Here is a 21,471-nt window from a genome sequence, read left to right on the forward strand (position 1 = left end):
GGATTTACTTATTTTACTAATTCTTAGCAACATTACATTTATCTTTCTCATATAGCTATCCTTTCCCCTACCATAGTCATGTGCCCTGTCTCACTCAAAACCTGCTAAGTTAATGACATAAACCAGGGCTTAACATCTTCTCTTTAAAAAGATGGGCAGTGTTTAGAAGGATGACAGGCGACACCTATGTTTATATGTTGCCTACTTGTCTTACTTGATCCCTGAGGGCAAAAGTTATGATACTTTAATTTAAAGATGTCTGGGGAAAATTAGACTTGTCTAGAAACCATACATATAATGTATAGAAATAAAAAACTGCAGTTACTAGTGAAGGAAGCTGGAAAGTGACTTGCCACACTTTTCATAACAAAATAATAAAACTGCAGCTACTCAGGTAGTTCTAAGACTGTTAAATATGCTGCACTAGGGTGAGAATGACACATTTCAACAGTTGGATGTTTTCCTGTCAAAGTCAACTGTATCCTCACCCAGAGGCCAAACAAAACCTTCGTTCGTTGAACGTAGCAGAGATTAGATCTCTGCAGTTATTTGGTGAGAGAACAACTTTGAGCCTCCTGTTAAGTTTTAATAGCTCTGTTTTGTCAGATTACCAGAGGAACTGTTCTATTTTACTGGATGATCACTAAATTATGGTTTTGTTAGAATCTCGCAATAATACTTGGGCATAGAAGAAAAATAACATCAGATGGATGCTTCTTTCTAGCTTCCTTGAATACACATGTTTTTTCCTGTTGTTTGGAAGTGGTTTAATTTATGGTTTTTTACTCGTTGGGGTAGTTCATGATGATGATGCAACCTGACTGCATCAGATATTATAGCCTCATGAACACCAGAGTTTCCCATTCCCCAGCCTCCTTCAATTTTCTACTGGCAATCCCTGACATGTTCATTGCCTGCTATTTGCACCATGGAAAATCCAGCCCCAAGTAGTAAGGGATTTTTAGTGGTGCAATGTTTTTCTGCCAAAATGAATATATTTTATAGTACAAGCTAATAAGTTATGGTCCTGACCTAAATTTATGCATGCATGCTTGAAAAAGATCGACTCCTGATTCCATATTTCAACAACTAAATAAAAATGGTTTGATTTTTCAGAAACCTTGAGCTCTCACAAACTTTATAGCAGACCATGGGATGTGTAGGTGCTCCACACCTCTGAAAATCATGCAACTTTTATTTAGGTGCAATGGTCTTTTGTCCATATGTAGGGGAATAATGACCTGAATAAATCACTTCTTTTCTCTGAACCTAATGTACTAGCAATATTTAGGAAAAACAGAGTTAGTCAGGGGGCGACCCAATAAAGCTATCATCATTTTTACAGGAATAGTGTTAACTTTTTGCAACTGTCAAAATATTAAAGAACTTTTATATCATTTTAAGTTGCATTGGAATTTTCAGATCTTAGTAAATGAACTGTCTTTGCTAGAAAGAACTTGTTAATAAGTCTAATATGCACCCATGTGTTTTTAAATAAAAGTAATTCACCATTCACTGTAAAAGTTAGCTTCTTGATTTACAAATTAAAACTTAATAGTGGGCAACATTTCTTCTAAGTGATAGGTTTTAATGGATGGTTATTTTACTGCACCAAATGGGGTGATCTAACCGGGTTGGTTGCCTCTGCCAGATACACCCCATGCTGGAAGACAAAACCTCATTTAGAGAGAGATTTATTTTCAAGTGTAATAATGTTTCATAGCTGCTGCAGTGCCCATAGTCATGGCAGCGCATACATCAGGGTCAGTTGTTTCCAGTAAAGATTTATTTATGACATATAAGTAAATTAAATGTGTATTTTATGAAAAGTTGCTTACTCATTTGAGGGAACCTACCAGTGCATTCTCTGAGTTCCTCCATGGAGTGGCCATACAGATAAGTTTCTCATGGATCAGTAACTGGTTAAAGGACAGGAAATAAAGGATAGGAATAAATGACTGTTTTTCAGAATGGAGAGAGGTAAACATGGTGTCCCCTAGGTATCTGTACAGGGACCTGTATGCTGTTGAACATATTCATAAATGATCTGGAAAAAGGGGTAAAGAGTGATGTGGCAAAATTTGCAAATGATACAAAATTACTTAGTATAATTAAATCCAAAGCAAACTGTGAGGAGTTACAAAGGGGTCTCACAAAACTGGCTGACTGGGTAACAGAATGGCAGATGAAATTCAGTGTTGATAAATGCAAAGTAATGCACATGGAAAACATAATCCCAACTATACATACAGAATGGTGGGACCTAAATTAGTTGTTACCATTCAAAAAAGACAGCTTAGAATCATTGGGGATAGTTCTCTGAAAACATCCGCTCCATGTGCAGCAGCAGTTAAAAAAGCTAGGAGAATGTTAGGAACCATTAGGAAAGGGATAGATAATAAGACCGTAAATATTATAATGCCACTATATAAATCCATGATACACCCACACCTGGAATAATGTGTGCATTTCTGGTCACTTAATCTCAAAAAGGATAAATTAGAATTGGAAAAGGTACAGAGAAGGGCAACAAAAATTATCAAGGGTGTGGAACAGCTTCCATGTAAGGAGAGAGTAAAAAGACTGGGACTCTTCAGCTTGGAAAAGAGATGACTAATGATGGATATGATAGAGGTCTATAAAATCATGAATGGTGTGGAGAAAGTGAATAAGGAAGTGTTATTTACTCCTTTACATAATACACAAACCATGGGTCACCCAATGAAATTAATAGGCAGCAGGTTGAAAACAAACAAAGGGAAGTACTTCTTCACACAACACAGTCAACCTTGAAACTCATTGCCAGGGGATGTTGTGAAGGCCAAAAGTTTAAATGGGTACAAAAGAATTAGATACGTTCATGAAGGATAGGTCCATCAATTGCTATTAGCAAAGATGGTCAGGGATGCAACTGCATGCTCTGGGTGGCCCTGGCCTCTGTCTGCCAGAAGCGGATGATGGGATGGTGCTAATTGCCCTGTACTGGTCGTTGTCTCTGAAATACCTGATATTGGCAGCTGTTGGAATACAGGATACTGAGCTAGATGGACCATTGTTCTGAAGTTTGTGAGCACCACCATTGACATCTCTTGCTAACTAGCCTAGAAGCTGAAGCTCGCTATGGGATAGGAAAACTGCTGAAAAAGTTGTAAGTTTATTTTAAAATGGAAGAGCTTCTGATGAAACAGATGCAATTGGGATTACCATTCTTGAGCCATGTGAGACTCTATTTCTTGATCACCTGCCTAAAATCCTGGAGTACTGAGTTCAGGTGTAATATTTTTAGAAGCCTGCAACTTTTTGAGATTGGATTCTTTTACCACTCTTGCATATGCCAAAGCTAGTAGAATATGGAAATTTATTTTCCTGTCCTGTAAAGCCTTTCAAGAAATAAAACTTAATTGAAAATGAGCTTTGAGTATAGTTAGAAATAGCCCGCAATGCCAGTAGCACGTAATCATTTCTGTAAATGGCTTAAAGAAAAGTGCTGTATTTTTGTATGGTATTTTTTTACTATAATCTTGTATCTAACTGAATAATATTTAGACTGTTTGCATACAATATTACTACTTTGCTGTCAGTTTAACAGGTAGGCTTTTAATGCTGCTTTTCATAGATGCAGATCTTTTTCTCAATGCATTAATTATTTTTAGAAAATATCTTATTTTCTCATTTTCTTTTTTTATTTTGGCTGCATTCTTTTAGAGGAAAAGTCCGGTAAGAAATAATTTGCTATTTTTTCTACCTTTTTTATAACCTTTTTTTTAAGAGAATATTTTGCTTTGGTGTTTTTCTGTTTGCTCTAGCCATTTTTCATTTGTCTGTAGAGCTGAAATATAAAATGCAAATGCCGTATATCATTGTTTAGAAGTGATGGCATTCATTATGTTCTTTCTCCTATGGATTTAATTCAAAGGTATTTTTAAAATGAGCTAGATTTTGCTTGCATTAAATTTCATTATTTTCCCTTTGGCTTGCATGAGAAGGGGAAAGTTTGAGGTTGCCTTTTGCCCAAAGGATTATGGGATGAAATCCTTTCCCCAATGTAGCCACTGGAAGTTTTCCCATTTACTTAGATGGGCCAGGATTTCACCCATGGTATGTTTAATGCACATCACATTACATGTCCTGTTATCAGAGGATGGGGAAACCAACCATTTTATATAGCATGATCTTTTGCTGCTGTAGTAACATTAACAATGTTCTTGCCAAAACTGGGTTATAAATTTTCATGTCATAGTATTGTGTAGGCCTACACAAAGTTTTGAACACTAAATGAGAGACAGGTGTGATCTGAGCACCAGATCTCAAGAGAGGAACTTCTAAATCTAATCTCATCTCCTTCTATTGCCTTGGGCAAATCCCTGGAACTTTCCGCCTCACCTGCCATCTTACAGTGATTTTCCTGATGCTCAGCAGTCTTGTGAGGTTTTGTTGGTTAATATTTGGACTGAAGTGGTTTGAAAGATGAGCTGAGTGACAAGTTGAAGTTTATTAAATATTTAGGCATTTTGGGTACATGTTCTGAAGCGTCTAACCAGTGCCTGAACTCTCCTTCCTTCACTCTGCTACCTTACAGTACCTATTATTACTTAAGTTTTTTTGTGGAATATGGTAAATTATTTTTTATTCCAAAATAGTTTTGAATAGATTTGAAGTGAAACAAGTGGACTTTTACCTAGCATTAGAAGAACTCAAATTTCTGAGGAAACTTTACAAAGTGTCTTAATTTTTATTTTTAATGTGGAAGAAAATACCATATTGATCAGATAGATAAATGTATAGGAGGACTTACTAACTAAGAAGAGAAGTGTGTAAATTGACCTCTTTAATTATAGGGAAAAAACCCATAGAACCAGATCCTTAGCTCAACTAAATCAGTGTAGCTCCATTTAAGTTGGTGGAGCTATTGCATCTTCTATTAGCTGTGGTTCTGGTCTATAAACTTCCCACTACTCTCTGATTCATTTTCTCTATACTATTGCAACTTCAATTTGAAATTATTAGGTGGAGCTTTCCTGCAGTGGGTCTGTATTGCAGGTGGAGTAGGATCTGTATGTGGCTTTTTTTCCCCTTCCAGAAATCTGGGCTCTCTTGGTCATAGTTGTCTGCATAACCATTCACAAATCAATCAAGTTTGTTTAGAAAATCTAAAACAGAATTTGAATGCGCTCCTGGCTTTTTAGAAAACAATTATGCCTTAGCTGTTGTTTACCCAGTGGGCCATGGACTTTGTCATTGATCTGTTGAATTAAAAAAAAAAAAAAAAAAAAAATTCTGCTTTGCTTGTTTCTCTTGCTGGGGAGTAGACAGCTGCACTCGTATACATAAAATGGCCTACCTGCTGCAGAATGGGAGATGACTTGTCCCATGGTAAGATAAATGAACTACCCAAAGACACAAAGGTCTGGTCTAGTCTTCATTGTGCACATAACTCCCATTAACCTTAATGGAAGTAATGCATGCAGATCAAGGGGAGAATATGGATCAGGGCAAAGACCAAAAAATGAGATGGCAATGGGACAATGGGGAGTGAGGGGAGTGGGGTGAGGAGCCGTGGAGAGAGAGAGAGAGAGAGAGAGATTGAGACTCTAAAGATATGCAATTAAGGTTTCAATTAAATCTAATTGCTATGTAAAACCACTGAAGTGCTCTCTGTCTTTTTTAAACAATTACAATTCTTTTCAAACTTGCACAAATACATACAACTAAAAGCCTCGTTGGACTAATACATTTATCACATCTACCCTCTTAATGAAACATTCTTCAATTTATCAGATTCCTGAATTCAACAGAAAAGGGTCTAACCATTCCATGAACCTAGCAAAGATACCCTGAGTGGAACTGTGAAATGTTTATTGCAACTATTCATTAATAAATATCACAGAGCTGTGGAAAAGTCCAATAAAACATCAGCTGAACAGTCCTGTATTTATTGCACATCAAACTGACTGCAGAGCTTTGCGAAATAAGAGTATGTCTAAGGCAGTTGTGATTTTGACGTGTCTGACTGATAGCATGTGAAGTTCCAAAACCCCACACCATCTGTTTGCAGGACACCTACATACTATAACTGAAACACAACTCTGAAATATGTCATGAGTAACTTTAATTTTGATTGGCATATATGTGGTGATAGTGAGTTGAAATTGTTTATTACAGGAAAAAGACTTTTACCAGTTGGCCGAACCAAAACAAAACCCCCAAAGGCAGATTAGGAGGTTCCTTGGAAAACTGTGAAAAATGACACGCATCACTTCATTTACTTTCCTGGTGACTTTCATGTGACTGACCATGATAGCACATGTACCATGGCATTTCCAGTTTCTCTTTACAGGAGAACATTTCTCAAAGTGCTTGAGGTTAACATCTCAAATTCCTGACCTTATTTGGCAGAGAGCTCATAAACATTCAAGAACTTGTATGGTTTTTTATTTGGAACATCACCAGTTGGCTCTAAGATGTTAGATGAATTAAATTGTACTTGATCACAGTATACAGGTCGCAGAAAAATTCCCCTGCTGCTTCTGATGTGACATTTGACATTAAGAATATATGTGTGTGTGTGTGTGTGTTGGCAGGAAAAAGAAAGATGTCCTTGCCTTCGTTCTGTAACTGTCCATTACTATTTGCAGTAAATACTACACAGTTCAGCTTAGAATTATCTTCAGAAATGGATAGTACTTTTCTATCGAATTCATTAACCCAAAGAGATTGTCTTTCAAATATTTGTGCAAGTTTAAGAATATTAATGCTTTTGAAAAATATGTTGTACCTTTACTCTCAACTTTATTACTGATTTCATGAAACAGTTAATTTTATCCATGTGTTTTAACTTATGTTATCTCTGCAATAACACACACATGCTATATATGTATATACATTGTTATATACACACCCACGTGATGGGCCATATATTCAGCCTTCCTCTGGTTGCTTTCCTTTGTTTTGCTCTGGCAGCACGAGGCAACCAAAAATGCTGCAGATCCAGCCCTCTGTGGATTCTTCCAGCATAGAAGGAGTCTCTCTGTGTAGCAACTCTAGAGGATGTGGACAGGAAAAGGGGGTATGGAAGGAACACCAGTGTGCTATCATGGTCTCTAGCTATTGGTACAACCCTTTGGGGTCATAGGCAGGTAGGGCAATTTAAAGGATCCCTGAGGTTGCTGGAGTTCCTAACCCCAGGATCCGGAAGTTGCAGAGTATCTTAAAGCATACTTCCATCTTCCACCCACTGCACCAAGCTTGTCAGCTGCAGCTGGAGATCTAGGCCAGCATCTTCTTTACTGCTTGTGTTAGCATATAAAGTTATGGTGATACCAAAGAGAACTGTGAATCCAAGCCAAAGAAATAACATCTGGTGTTGTGCAAACATGGTCTGTGAAGCTAGTAGTATAGCTGATGGATGCACACATTGTAAAAGTTTCTCGTTGGGACTTATTGTCCTTTTAATAGGGAAGGGATTTTCATCTAATTATAAAAATGAATTATAGAAGAGTAGGACTGGAAGAGACCTCAATATGCTGTCTAGTCCTGCCTTGAGTGCAGGGGACTGGACTATGTAATAACTAGACCATTCCTGACCGGACTTGTCTAACCTGTATTTAAAAATTATTCCTCCGTGCTTTTGGATCATGACATAAAATAAAGCTGAGTCAATGGATAATTTTTCAATAAAAAGGAAATTAAAATGATCAAATGCACTATTTTAATTATTGTTGGGGGTTACCACAACTACACAGAGAGAGAGTACTGAACAGTGGTGTGCTCAGTGCTGCACAAAGCATTCAAGATTGGCCTTGTCCCAAGATGCCAATGCTTTAAGTTAGGCACAGTCCAGACATACAGCGCTCTCTCTCTCTCTCTCTCTCTCTCTCTCTCTCTGAGATAGTAATATTAGAGCTACAGGGAGTAGCTAATACTCAATACGTGCAGAGTGACAGAGATTCCACAACTTCCTTAGGGCTTTCGTATTCACTGGAAGACACTTAGGAGAGAATGCTGATAGACTCCGTGTGTGTGTGTACACAACTTTTCACCCTATTATATCTCTGAAGGATACAACAAGGAGTTAGTAGCAGAACATGAAGGAATATAATAAGCTGAGTTGCCTTCCTCTGTACAGTGGTAAGGGCATAAGAGCAGCCAGAACTAGTAGTTCAGATGTTGGGGAAAAGGGGGTTTTGTTGTGGGTGTTTGTGCTCCCCGTAATCCATTCTTCCTGTGCTCTTCCTCTGGCTGAATATTCTTACTCGCTCATTCTTTTTACATTGGCTCACCTTAACAAGTATTTTCCTTGACTGATGATAGGGTCATCATTGAACTGGGACAGCATGTTCTCAAACCCCATGATTATCATTTCAATCAACTGAAAATTTCCAAGACAATATTTCCTCTTTCTGTTAATTGCAATTATTTCTCTCCTGAAGGTAACCTTTTCTAGAGCTTGTTTTACCCATTGTTACCTTGGCATTCAAAACCAACTGCCTCCCAGTCCAGTTCTGTTTCTCAGATGCATATATATTGCACTCATCGCCACGGTATTTAAGTGCCACCTATTTGAAATAGTTGCTGGTCTGCTTCAGTTTCTTTATTGTGAGAAGATTTGAGTTTGAAGAATCTCTTCGCAGAGGAGCTCTGTGGCTTGTTTTCAGCAGTGTTTTTAAACTTTAAAGACACCTCAGGATGAGACCACACCCTGCACAGGGTGCATAACCCATTAAGCTGCGTGATGAAGTTTGGGTGAGACTTGAGGTATCTTTAAAACAGGTGAGCTGCTTTTGGCTCCTGACTTAGCACCCAAAAATACTTAATTTTTTTTTTTAACAAAAGGCTTCCTGTAGCCTGGCAAATGAAACACATTTTTAAATAGGGCAATAACACTTCGAATTCTTTGGGTTTATGCTTTTTAAAATCCTGTTTTGTTTCCCTCCTTCTGGAAGGGTCCTGTGAGTTCCAATGATACTTCCTCCCTGACTTTTCCTCTTGAGAAGAAACTATCAATCTTTCAATCACTATCTATCAAATTGCTTTGTAGCATTTTGTGACTCATAAATGTGGATTGGAATGAAACCAGCCAACTGCTGTTCACTTGGGATCTGACCTGGGATTTGACTCCAGGTGTCTAGAGGTTAAAGACCCCCAAGCTAGATGCTCAGTGCTTTATATCTTATTTTGAGCTTAGTGCTTCAGTGGGTTGTTAGTCAGAGATTTGAACTGATATACAAGTCTCTCTACCTCTATTTTATTAGTCTCCGGATGTAAGGGGAGCTAGAGTGGCTGAAAATTGTGCAGAGACCATTCCGGATGCTAAAGAAATGAGGAAAAAAATGAGCTTATTCCCACAGGGATCACTTACACACACACACAGTTGTTTTTTCTGGTAGATATTTTTATTGTAACAAAGCAACATGACCCAGTGCTTAGTTTCTGGGACTTCAAGTTTGGAACTGCGGAGTTCTAATGACAGCCCATCCTGACTCTGGCTATTCACGTGCCCCCAATCCTGCAGCAAGCTTCACTGACTCTAATATTGGTAATACACAGCATTCTTACATCTCAGCTCAGAAGGAATTAAGGGTGCTCAGCACCTCAGAGTCATGCCCTTAATCCTCTGTCTTTCTTTTCATTTTCTTCATCTGTAAAACTTGGATAATAATATGGTGCCTCCTTCCCAGGTGCACCGAGCGTGGATTGTTTGTGAAGCATTTTGAAAAGGTTTATATAAAACACTCTGTGCACATTGAGTATTAGCTACTCCCTGTAGCTCTAATATTACTATCTCAGAGAGCGAGAGAGAGAGAGAGCGCTGTATGTCTGGACTGTGCCTAACTTAGAGCATTGGCATCTTGGGACAAGGCCAATCTTGAATGCTTTGTGCAGCACTGAGCACACCACTGTTCAATACTCTTTCTCTGTGTAGTTGTGGTAACCCCCAACAATAATTAAAATAGTGCATTTGATCATTTTAATTTGCTTTTTATTGAAAAATTATCCATTGACTCAGCTTTATTTTATGTCATGATCCAAAAGAACTGAGGAATTATTTCACGCAAGCAAGACGGAACAAGAGGAAGGGAACTTGATCGTGAGGTCAGATGCATATCTGTTAAGTCTCAATATGTTGGATACCATCTCTCAGGCTTCCTCAAGAAATCTCCTGCATTTTCTCCTGTGATTTTTCTCTTGAAACTGCTTATGCGGATGGGTTCAGGCAACTCTTCTCTGTTGTGTGCACTCCCAGCTACTCTGCTCTCCTTGAGCTGATCGTATTGTGATGAGTGTGGTAGCTGAGAACCGAGGAACCTGGAGGACAACATGAGCAAAGCAAATCAGCCCATCTGCTTGCCCAGTACTCCTGAGAGAGGGAAGGTGTTTGTAAGAGGGTTTGTAACTTCAGAGCTGAGTTGTGAGGAGGAGAGATCCAGTGCCACAGGAATAAGGGGAGTGAGAAGATGCTTGTAGAGAATGCCTGAGTGCTGTACTAATTACTCCTAAAGTTGGGAACCTAAGGCACTCCAACAGACCTTTCCCAGTCCAATGTGATTCTGGAGCCTAACGTTTATGTAGTTTACCTCCCAAATTCCTGTAGTTAGCCTTATAAATCTCTAAAAAGGGTATATAATGCATGTTCAAGGTCTTCACCATTAATAAGCAAAACACAGATTCTGGTGGGGACGGGGGAGTTCACTTTTCAAAACACAATAATTATTTACTTAGAAAAAGCTCATATTACCCAAATCTGTTTACTGATCTGTCATTCTCTGACTAGGTATCTGTTCTCTCTTCCTTCTTGCTGATCACAGAGGCGCAGCCCGGTAAGAACCCTTACAATTTTGTTAGCCATTTTCATGACGAATAGAAGGACGACTAGTTGTTGTGGTCTGGTTTATTTAGCCTTAAATCATTTTTCCCTAGGTATCTTTAGTAAAGTAAAGGAATGTAAATCAATTTGGTGTACATTTTCTGTAACCTTCTGAATGATGTATCAGAGTGCAGGCAATATACATGTTTCTCTGTGCAAGTACGTATGTATTTGTATGAACACACGTAATATGTAGGTACAACAAAGAATTCATCATGTTCAAAAATGTTAAAGGTCAGCTGAGAATTAGCTGAGAAGGATGGAAGCCATCCTGAAATTTGGACCATTTTTTATTGTGTTCCCTGAAACAATACTAGAAGTCGTCTTAGTCAGTCAGTTAGAATCTCCTGCCTCGAGTGGAATGGGTTTCTCTAATGACACACGTTGTGTTGGTAACACAGCCATGCTGCTGCCCATTAGTTACTTAGGGTTCAGTATGGCAGCCATGTGGATAAGTTATGAGAGCAGGCCTGAGCTGCCAGTGCTTTGTTATTGAGTTGCTGAGCATGGTGCAGTATTGTTCTCACAGTGTAATAGGGTGAAGAAAACTGAAGCGAACAGGTGCTTCAGGCTAATTGCAAGAACACTGTGCCCAGCACACACGCTAAAGCATTGAGCAGCTTTGTTGTGGGAGATGTTCCATGGGACCTTTCTGAAGTATTCTCCCATGGCTACCTTTCCCCTTTTTCTTTTAAGGCCAGCTGTTAAGCACAAAGGAGTAGATGCCCATGACAGGCAGTATGAAAATGGCTGCTATTCACTTCAATTGTATTTAAGTACCTATTCCCCAACCATGCCCTATCATTGTCTTCCCTGTCATCTCACATTTTCTCCCTTGATCCCTGTTGCTCACTTCAGTGAAATTAGAGGTTTGCTTACCTGTTTGAGCACTGTTCTGGTTATTGCACACTGAGTGCCATGTGCCAGCACCACTTCTCTCCTCACTTTCCTCAATAGTGCTCTGTAGACTTCTAAATAAACCTCTGCTCTGTGCTATTCCACTGTTCTGCCTGATAAATGAATGGGACCAGGATGCCGTGGCCCAGCAGCCCTGAAGGCAAATGTGAATGAATTTGTAGAAAATGTGATGCTGAAGGGGGAAAATATGCCCTTCTCTCAAGATCAGAAACTTCCCTAGAGCAGTTACTCCTCCATCGTGCATGGGGAAAAAAAAGCTTCTCCTTTGTGTGGTGCAAGTAAGGGAAAGGCTTGTATTAAGAAATGTCACACATTTCATAGAGCTTGTGGCATAAGTTATTTACAAGGCTGTATAATATTGCACCATGGTAACTGCATTAAGAAGAATAGTAACTCATGATAACATTGCTGTATTGTCTCATGTTGTTGTTGACAAATAACCCCAGTCCCCACTGATTCTCCCACTTGGGAGATGGCTATTACAAACATATACTGCATCTTCTTTTTCCCTTCTCTTTTAGAGGTCCATCTGTTGTATATTTTATCCCCCCCTCCCCAGTTTTAACAACTGCTACTTCTGTCAGAATCTTCTGGATTCTTATTAGTTCACAAGGAGCTTGAAGTCTTCCTTAGATCTTTCACTAACCTGGCAGTTAAATGCTGAAAGTAGGTCACTTGATTTAGATCAATTTACAGACCATCAAAGTTCAGGATTGTTTTAAAAGGCGCATCATTAGTCATTTTTAATTGCAATCAATTTACAATTAAGTCATCTGTAAACACAACACTTCCAGGTAATGGGTTTATCTGGCTTGAATTCCTTTTCATTATTTTTCTCTGTCCTCCTCAAATTAGGAGCAAAATTGATTCCATAATGTGTACATGTATGTCATCAAGGTAATTACCAACATAGATGGTGGATTGGAGTCAAATTTCATGTACCCCTTATTATTGCTGCATGTCTTCTCAGTCAAATTGAGATGTCAGCTTTGTACCTGTTTTACATGTAAATTATGCTCACATGTTCATTCCTAAACCTTAGTGTCTGTTTCTAATTCTAGGGTGCAATTAAAAGGAATTTATCCAGTAAGTATGTTTTTTTTAGCTTGCAGGAAAAGATAGTATCTCAAGAAGATTGGTTCTCTCATGAATTTTAAAGAAGACAAATTTACTTCAAAACATGTGCTCCTCTACTTAATTTTCAAAGTACACTTAAACTTGCTTTTCCCAAAGAGTAATTCTTAAAGGATAACTCTAGGTACTGTATTATTAATGGCTGTGTCCTTGAAATGGATTGGGGATACAGTGCATGTGCCATTGGACTGCTGTACGTAGTGTTTCACCCTTCAAGAATGTGTTGCTTGTAAAATTAACTTAGTTTATCAATGTGATATGATGCCTCTAAAGTCAAAAGACACGTGGAGCACTCTATGTTGGTACCATACAACCCTGTTCAACAGACTGTTTCCTAGAATGTCAGATATTAAAATTATGTGGTTGGGACTAAGAAGACATGAAGAAGGCAGAGCTAGTGTTTATGCCTTTGTGTTCTCAAGTCAGACAAATTAGATAGCAAACAATTAGTGAATAGATTTTCCTTTCTCTTCAGACATCTATATAGTGGTCTTGATATGTGGCAACTTGCTGAGTTCTATTCCCCTTATTATGGGTTAGGACCACACAGGCTCTGACCTCTGTCAGTGTCAGTTTTAATTTTTAGCATGTAACTGCATGCTAGTTTCATGTAGTTGATATGGCCCACATCTCTGAGTAGTTCATGTGAAAACTTGAGATAGAGAACTCAAGTGAGAACTGATTTAAACAGAACTATCATATGTGACAGGTGAAGAGATAGCAAGACCTAGGCGTTCGACACCAACTCCAGAACTTGTAAGGTAAGTATGAAAGAAATTGTAACTTAATCTAGATATTGCACAAATGTTAGTCTGGGATTCTTGCACCAAAGATAGAGATGAGAAGTTACCTCATTACCTAACACTCTCAATTACTTTGGGAAGGATGCCCTGTTAGTTTTGCCAATTTTCATGTATAAAACGATCTAGATTTGATACCATTCTTGGTATCAACCTCAGGAAAGAAGCATTTCTAAAAGCTGTTCTTAAAAACACCATCTCAAGCATTTCCTCTTACAAGTATGGTTGGTTCCAGGAAGTAAGAATGATGTAAAAAGGTGGAAGTGTCCTCCATGAGGTAAAGTAAATGCTATCAAAATAGTCTCCTGCCTGTTGTGTCAAGATGACTCAGTGCTAGACTGAAGAGTTCACTGTGTACTTTAAGGCTGATAAGAAAGCTATATTTAGCTCCTGACCTGTGACAGCTTAGTTGTCTGGTTGTCACTAACACATGCCACCTTCCATTTCATGGGTGGCTTTGTTGTATTTCAATGATGGGTGCCTACTGTGTAATCAGACTTTCTTTTTGTTTGTAATCCATTTATAAAGCTGTATTCTTTGGAACCTTTGGTTGAAATGCCAATCAAATCTTTTATAAATGTCAGTAATTATATTTATTAATTTTCTTCTCATGTTCACTATAATAAATGTGTAAAGATATCAGATGCCATAGTGATAGGCACTGTATAAAAATCTTAATAGCTAGAGAAGCATACCAAAAGCAAATGCAGAAGTAAAGGCCTTTCTGAGGTACCACTCCATTTATATTAGTTGTCTTAATTCATGTTGGGATGATGCCACGATATTATAAGACAATCAGGTCTCGTCTAATCTTTGGAGTAAAGCTATAGACTGTAGATCAGCAGAAAAAGATAGCCAAGTCAAACATTTAATGTTAAATGTTACCCTAAGGGTTATTGTTCTGCCACTGCTGTGCAAGTAATTCATATCAAGAATAACACTTGTAACAGAAGTTATCCATGCAATCTGTCTCTATTAGATATCTCTCTAGTGCCTAGCACCTTGTGTAGTATCTAAACAATCTAATGGGTCCATGGCCACCTAGGTCTGGCATCTTTGCTATAATAGCACAGACCCTTGTCACCCAAGCTAAAGAACCACCTTCACATTGGCTGTGTCTACACTGTGCCACAATGCAATTATGGGGAGTGTGATGTGGGACGTGTGAGCATGCAGCACACACCCAAATGTTGCTCTTTAACTGTCCTGTGTGGACACTGCAGGCATGAACTAAAAGGCACCTAGTTTACATTAACATAGTCTCTTCAAACAGGACAACATTAACACGAACTAGGTACTTTTTAGTTTGTGCCAGCAGCATCCACATGGGACAGTTGCAACTCAGCACTTGGGTGTGTTCTGCAGCTCACGCCCAAACTACAGGGCTGTATAGACAAGCCCTTATTTCTCAGTAGTACTATGGGTTTTCATCTTCCCAGTGGGACAGCTACTAGCAGGCTATAGTTAGACACTTGATCAATGCTGGCAGGTGGTACATATGCATGCTAGCTAGTCCTTTAACTCCACACGCAGCACTGATAGAAGAACACATCAAGACCTCTTTTTAGTCTATTTAGAGTTTGTTCTTTACATTTCTTATGTTAATACTTGTATTGTACTGCAGCAAAAAAGCCCCAGATGATCCTGCAGCCCTTGCCCCACTCTTTGGTCCACCACTGGAGTCGGCATTTGAGGAGCAAAAGTTGGAAGGTATGAAAATCAAAAATCAACGGTGGGGCTGCTTGCTTGCTTGTTTTTGTTTCTAGCCTGGCCATTTTTAATAAATGGGAATGGTGGTCTGAAATAAGCCCTTTTTTAAAGTGAATTCTGTGATCAGGCCAAATGTGCAACAAGTGTACTTGATCACTCTCCTTGCTATTGAGACATTGTACCCTGGGTATCTCCTATTGTGTACAATACATAGAAACCAGCAGTTTGAAGATTCTAAATTGATGATAAACTTTTAACTAGTAGTTTCAATGCGTGCAAAGTAATTACCCTCTCACAAAATAAAATTTCATCAATGATCAGTTATGCAAGTATCTTACACTTCTGATTATAAACCAAACCATAATCACAGGGGATATCGTATGCTCCTAGCGTAGGTCACTCAATTCAATATAAACAGAACCACAGGGAATAGAATCTCTTCGAGATTCTCTTTCTGTTGAACATAAACAGCAACCCAAAGGATGTAACATCCTGGCATTTTCCTTGTGAATGTGACTTTTTTTATATGAGGCAGATAGACCAGGCTTTTGAAACTCCTTTAAAAGGAACATCAGCTCCAGCCAGATTTTGCGTCAGGGAAAAGCGCGTATCCAAGTATCCAATCAAGTATTGATGGAATGTTTGTATCTTCTGTTTGGTAGACACTGGTATTCATAATTAATTGGTTGATTCTATAATTGAAATTGTCTTTTCTATTGTTTTGGTGTACATGATTTATTTTCTTTTGTGTATGTTCTTAGCTCATTTAGATGAGCCTGAAATATGGGGTTCTGTCCAGCCTGTGAATTCCAGTCTAGATTCTCCAAAGCTACCAAGATCTTTTCCAACTGGAAGTAAGTTAAGTGTGGATTATTAATCTGAAAAATCAGGGGGTTTATTATCTGGGCTATGGTGTATATGAAATTCTCCAACACTTTAATCATGTAACAAGTTAGTTTATTTTTACTAGCCTGACTTTAACAGCAGCGTATTACAATGGAAAAAGAAGACATTAGTTTAACGTATTGGATGGATGGCTTTCAGAATGAAGGAGGGAGACAGTGCACTTCATCCCTGGGGAGAGAAGCTTCTGCCTTGATGTATCTCAATTTGCAAGGTTAAATTTAACTCTATTTATCTGACAAGAGAGAGATCTAGGAACAAATATAGCACATGATGAATATCATAGCTTCTTTTATCTCTGCTATCCTAAACTCAATTCACATTACATCTCCAGAGAAAATCATTGAAATATAGGACTGGAAGAGCCCTTGAGAAATCATCTAGTCCAGCCTGCTACACTGAGACAGGATCAAGTATACCTCAATATCCCTGACCGGTGTTTGTTTAACTTGTTCTCGAGAACCTCCAGTGATAGGGATTCCACAACCACCCCTGTAAGCCTGTTCCAGTGCTTACCTATCCTCAATGGTTTGAAAGATTCTTCCTAATAGCTAAGATAAACTCCCTTGTTTCAGATTAAGCCCATTACTACTTGTCCTATCTTCAGTGGACGTGGAGAACAATTGATCACCCTCCTCTTTATAACTGATCTTAATGTATACGAAGACTATTATCCGCGCCCACCTCCCCTGCCCCCCCAAGGCTTCTTTTCTCAAGACTAAACATGCTCGGTTTTTTATCTTTCCTCATAGGTCAAGTTTCCTAAACTTTTTATCATTTTTGTTGATCTCCTCTGAACTCTCTGTTTTTTCCACATCTTTCTTACAGTGTGGTGTCTAGAACGAGACACTGTACTCCATTTGAAGCCTCACCAGTGCTGAGTACAGCAGGACAGTTACCTCCTGTGTCTTGCATATGACACTCCTATTAATACACCCCAGAATTATATTAGCCTTTTTAGTAACGGCATCACATGTTGTATCATATTCAATTTGTGATCCACTATAACTCCCTGATCCCTTTTAACAGTACTGCCGCTTAGCCAATTATTTCCCATTTTGTACTTGTGCATCTGATTCCTTTTTCTTCCTAAGGATAGTACTTTGCACTTGCCTTTATTGAATTTCATTTTGATATAGACCAATTTTCCAATTTGTCAAGGTTGTTTTTGAATTCTAATCCTGTCCTCCAAAGTGCTTAACATCCATCCGAGCTTAGTGTCATCTGCAAATTTTATAAGCATGCTCTCCATTCCATTATCCAAGTCATTAATGAAAATATTGAATGGTACCAGACTCAGGATAGAGCCCTGCAGGACCCCACTACATCCATTCATCCATCCACTTTGATAGCAAACCATTGATAACTACTCCTTGAGTACAGTCTTTCAACCAGTTTTGTACCCAACCTTGCTGTAATTTCATCTAGACCACATTTCCCTAGTTTGGTTATGAGAATGTCATGTGGGACCGTGTCAGAAGCCTTACTAAAATCAAGGTATCAACATCTACAGATTCTCCCCATCACTAGTCCAGTATCCTCGTCAAAGAAGGAAGAGTAAAAGAAATTTGTAAAATTAATAGAAATTTGGCTAAACCTTCCCTGCATTCTGGAGTCTAAGAAGATATATTATACATGTCCTCTTAAGCATTCATTCAGTTTGCAATGTAGAAAATGCTAGCATTTTCAGGGTTAACATATACAAGTGCAGTGCAATTCCATCATGCTCCTCTGTTAATCTTCCTGTACCATCTACCACCTTGACCTTGGGATAGAGAGATAGCAGTAAGGGTTATGTACAAAGAAGCCAGTGTTTTGTTTTGTTTTTTATACAAGAGAACATTACAAATTGTTTGTGCTGTATATTTGCAAGTGCTAGATTAATGTACATTTATGGGCATATTGTAGCACAGGCAAATGCCCTCCATCTTAACAAGCCTCCAGGCAATAACACCGTAAACAAACTGTCCACCTTAACAGGGTTAGCCTGTGGAAAGAAAAATTAATAAATAACACACATGGAAAATAGTGCTTGTGCCATTTTCCACCAGTGCTTTGGGAAGAAAGGAAAGAGCCCCTACTGAATGACCCACATCATACAGATTTTGCTAAGCCTGTATACTGTGTTTTCCAAGAAATAATATGCACCAGAAAATAATGTATACATGTTTATTTGCTTTGTCCTGTCAAAGGGGACTTTTCATGTATTGTTGTGCTCAGTTGTAAATCTTTCTGCCCTGTCAGTATCCCTTTCTTACTTTCCTCTTTTATTTTAATCTCCTTTCTCTAAACTTAAATTTCTCTTAGCCCTTCCTCTTTCCTTATAATCTTTTCTTCTTCTTCTTTGAGTGATATCCCTGTGGGTGTTCCACTTCAGGTGTCGGTGTGTTCCAGCACCATCCATCGGAGATTTCTGCAGCAGTGCCTGTATGAGCCACGCATGTACGGTGGGTGTCTTGCGGCGCTGTTGGCACCCTAACTGCTGCTCGCGCAGGCTGACACTCCCCCCCCCTCATCCCCCAATTCCTTCTCAACCGTCCTTTGCCTCCACAGCACTCCTTTCTTCCTCAGATAAAAGTTTTAAAATAGTTAATTTAGGCATAGTTTAGTTATAGTTTTTAATCCTAGAATAGATTAGTTTAAAATATATATATTTTTATTATATTTATATTCAGTTAGACATACAGGAGTACCATCTTCCCTAAAACTTTAAAATGTCTGGATCACCAGGATTTCAGAGATGCGAGTCCTGCATCATGTGTCTTGGAGAGGGTCACATCACTGCCAAGTGTATGCACTGCACTAAATTCAAAGCAAGAATCAGGCAAGACTGAGATCTCTACCTCAAACTTATCCTTATGGAAAAATCCCTGCATCCCGCCTCCAAGTCTAATACCAGAGAAAAGGGCAGCACTATGGCTCAAACCTCCAACAAAAGAAGGAAAAGAGGCACGACTTGCCTGTCAGAGGCTCTCCGAAACTAAAGCGGTCTCTGGGCAGGTCTCTTCCTCCCATACTGTCTACCTCACGGGAGAGTTCAGTCACAGTGCTTACTACTTCTGGCACCGTCAGCACCAAGAACTCTTCGGTACCGAGCCGCAAACCAACGTCGGCTAAGTTGGTGCTGAAACCCACACCAACACGCATGCTGCCAACTTTGGCACCATCATCAGTACCAACACCGCTATCGGCACCAGTGAGGGCAAAAGTAAAATCCGCAACACCAACCACTATACCGAGAAAGCAGACAGACTTGCGGCCAGCAGCACCAACAAAACATTCACGGCACCACACGTGAGAGGACACACCTCCATCACATTCCCCTCTCTACGGTACCGACAGATCACCCTACATGCAGGCATTCCCACTCCACTGTCCAGTGATGACAAAGAAGGCTCACATGGATGAGTCTTCTTCCCATACCAGTTTTCCCCAATCAGAAGGGAGTCTTTGTCCTCATTAAGATTGCTGGCTCAAATTGAAAGGACTATGAGGGAGTGGATCAAACAGATGAAACTGCTCTCTCAAAGATCTTCCCATTCACATGACATTTCAGGGGATCCATGCACATCCCATTGGGCTTAGCAGGGTGTGCCTTCAACATCGGCCACAGCCTTAGAAAAACCTGCTCCACCATCCCCTGGACAGGACGGGGATTCTGAGGAGTCAGATGACAGGATACAAAGGAGAACTCTCCAACCCACTCCTCCTCATCTCTGGACAAGGCAGTAATGCCTCTCACACCAATAACGGCTGATGATTTCAAACAATTTCAAGAATTGTTTAAATGAGTAGCAATAAGCCAGGACATACCTGTATGGGAGATTGAAGAGACCCAACACAAGCTACTACAAATACTACATACATTGGCCAATACGAAAAGAGCCCTGTCAATTAATGATGCAATAATTCAAACTGCCGATATCATCTGGCAAACACCAGCATCAATCCTTCCAACCTGTATGAGGGTCAATAGGAAATACTATGTCCATCAAAGGGTGGTGGAGTTCCTATTCACTCACCCTCCTCCCAATTCCCTGATGGTTGACACAGCACATCATAGGAGTAACCAATCTCAGCCAAAATTCACTCCAGGTGATAGACAACAAATGTCTAGATCTGTTCGGACGCAAGGCGTATTCCTCAGCAATCTTGCAATTTAGAGTGGCTAATTATAATGCCCTATAAGCCAAGTAATTAATTAACCGAAACAATACTTACATGAAGACAAACAGACACAACTTAAATCACTAGTAGACGAGGGTTAATTAATTGCATGAACCGCTCTGCAGACATCCCTTAACATAGCAGATATGGCAGTATGCATGACAGCAACAGCTGTTGCTATGCATCATGCTTCCTCGCTCCAATCTTCCAGCATTCTGAGGGACCTGCAAACAAAGGTGGAAGATTTACCCTTTGATAAAGACAAACTATTCTCTAAGAAAACAGATGAGACAGTGCATTCTATGAAGGACTCTAGGATGACCCTCAGAACTTTGGGGATATATACTCCATCGTTCAAATGTAGAAGGTATCAACCATACCAGAGGAGAGACTTCTCTTTCAACCGCCAACAAAGGCCTTATGATAGTAATAGGCAGAAGCAGAGGCCACAGAGAAGGAGACAACCATCAAACCAGTCCACCTCCTCTCAAATCAGCTCAGTCCAAGCAGTCATTTTGAGGGCTTGGTTGAAGGTGTGAGACACACCCCAGCGGCAGGAACACCAACCATTTTTGGACGCTGGTTACGCCTTTTTTTCACCAAGTGGACAGCAGTTACCACAGACAGATGGGCCCTAGAAATCATGTACATGGGTTACTTCATCCCCTTCATATCCATACCATCCACCCTTCCCATCCCTCTTCAGGGGCCCCTCCCATGAGCATCTGCTACAGGAGGAAGTGCTCCACTTACTACAACTGGGAGCAATAGAAAAAGTCCCACCTCAATACAGGAGCAGAGGATTCTATTCCCAGTATTTTCTTACACAGAAGAAGAATGGGGGATGGAAACCAACTCTAGATCTCAGAGTACTCAGCAAGTTTATCCATGTTCAAAAATTAAATGGTCACTTTAACAATGATAATTCCTGTTTTTGAATGCAGAGATTGGAGATTTAGGTCAGCCCTCGACCTA

The 21,471-nt window shown here is 39.4% G+C and overlaps 1 protein-coding gene across 1 annotated transcript in view; it reads left to right on the top strand.

Moving 5' to 3' along the window:
- Positions 1–21,471, top strand: part of SGIP1 (SH3GL interacting endocytic adaptor 1) — a 168,623-nt gene that overhangs the window by 92,448 nt on the left and 54,704 nt on the right. The window contains exons 9-14 of the mRNA XM_067563332.1: positions 3,706–3,717; positions 10,806–10,817; positions 12,844–12,868; positions 13,626–13,677; positions 15,341–15,426; positions 16,188–16,280. Of these exons, the coding sequence (XP_067419433.1) occupies positions 3,706–3,717; positions 10,806–10,817; positions 12,844–12,868; positions 13,626–13,677; positions 15,341–15,426; positions 16,188–16,280 (280 nt within the window). The remainder of the gene's footprint in view (positions 1–3,705; positions 3,718–10,805; positions 10,818–12,843; positions 12,869–13,625; positions 13,678–15,340; positions 15,427–16,187; positions 16,281–21,471) is intronic.

Source organism: Emydura macquarii, unplaced genomic scaffold (assembly GCF_026122565.2).
Source record: "Emydura macquarii macquarii isolate MOO-44397 ecotype Brisbane River unplaced genomic scaffold, CSIRO-AGI_Emac_v2 contig_2481, whole genome shotgun sequence".
NCBI classification, from domain to species: domain Eukaryota; kingdom Metazoa; phylum Chordata; order Testudines; family Chelidae; genus Emydura; species Emydura macquarii.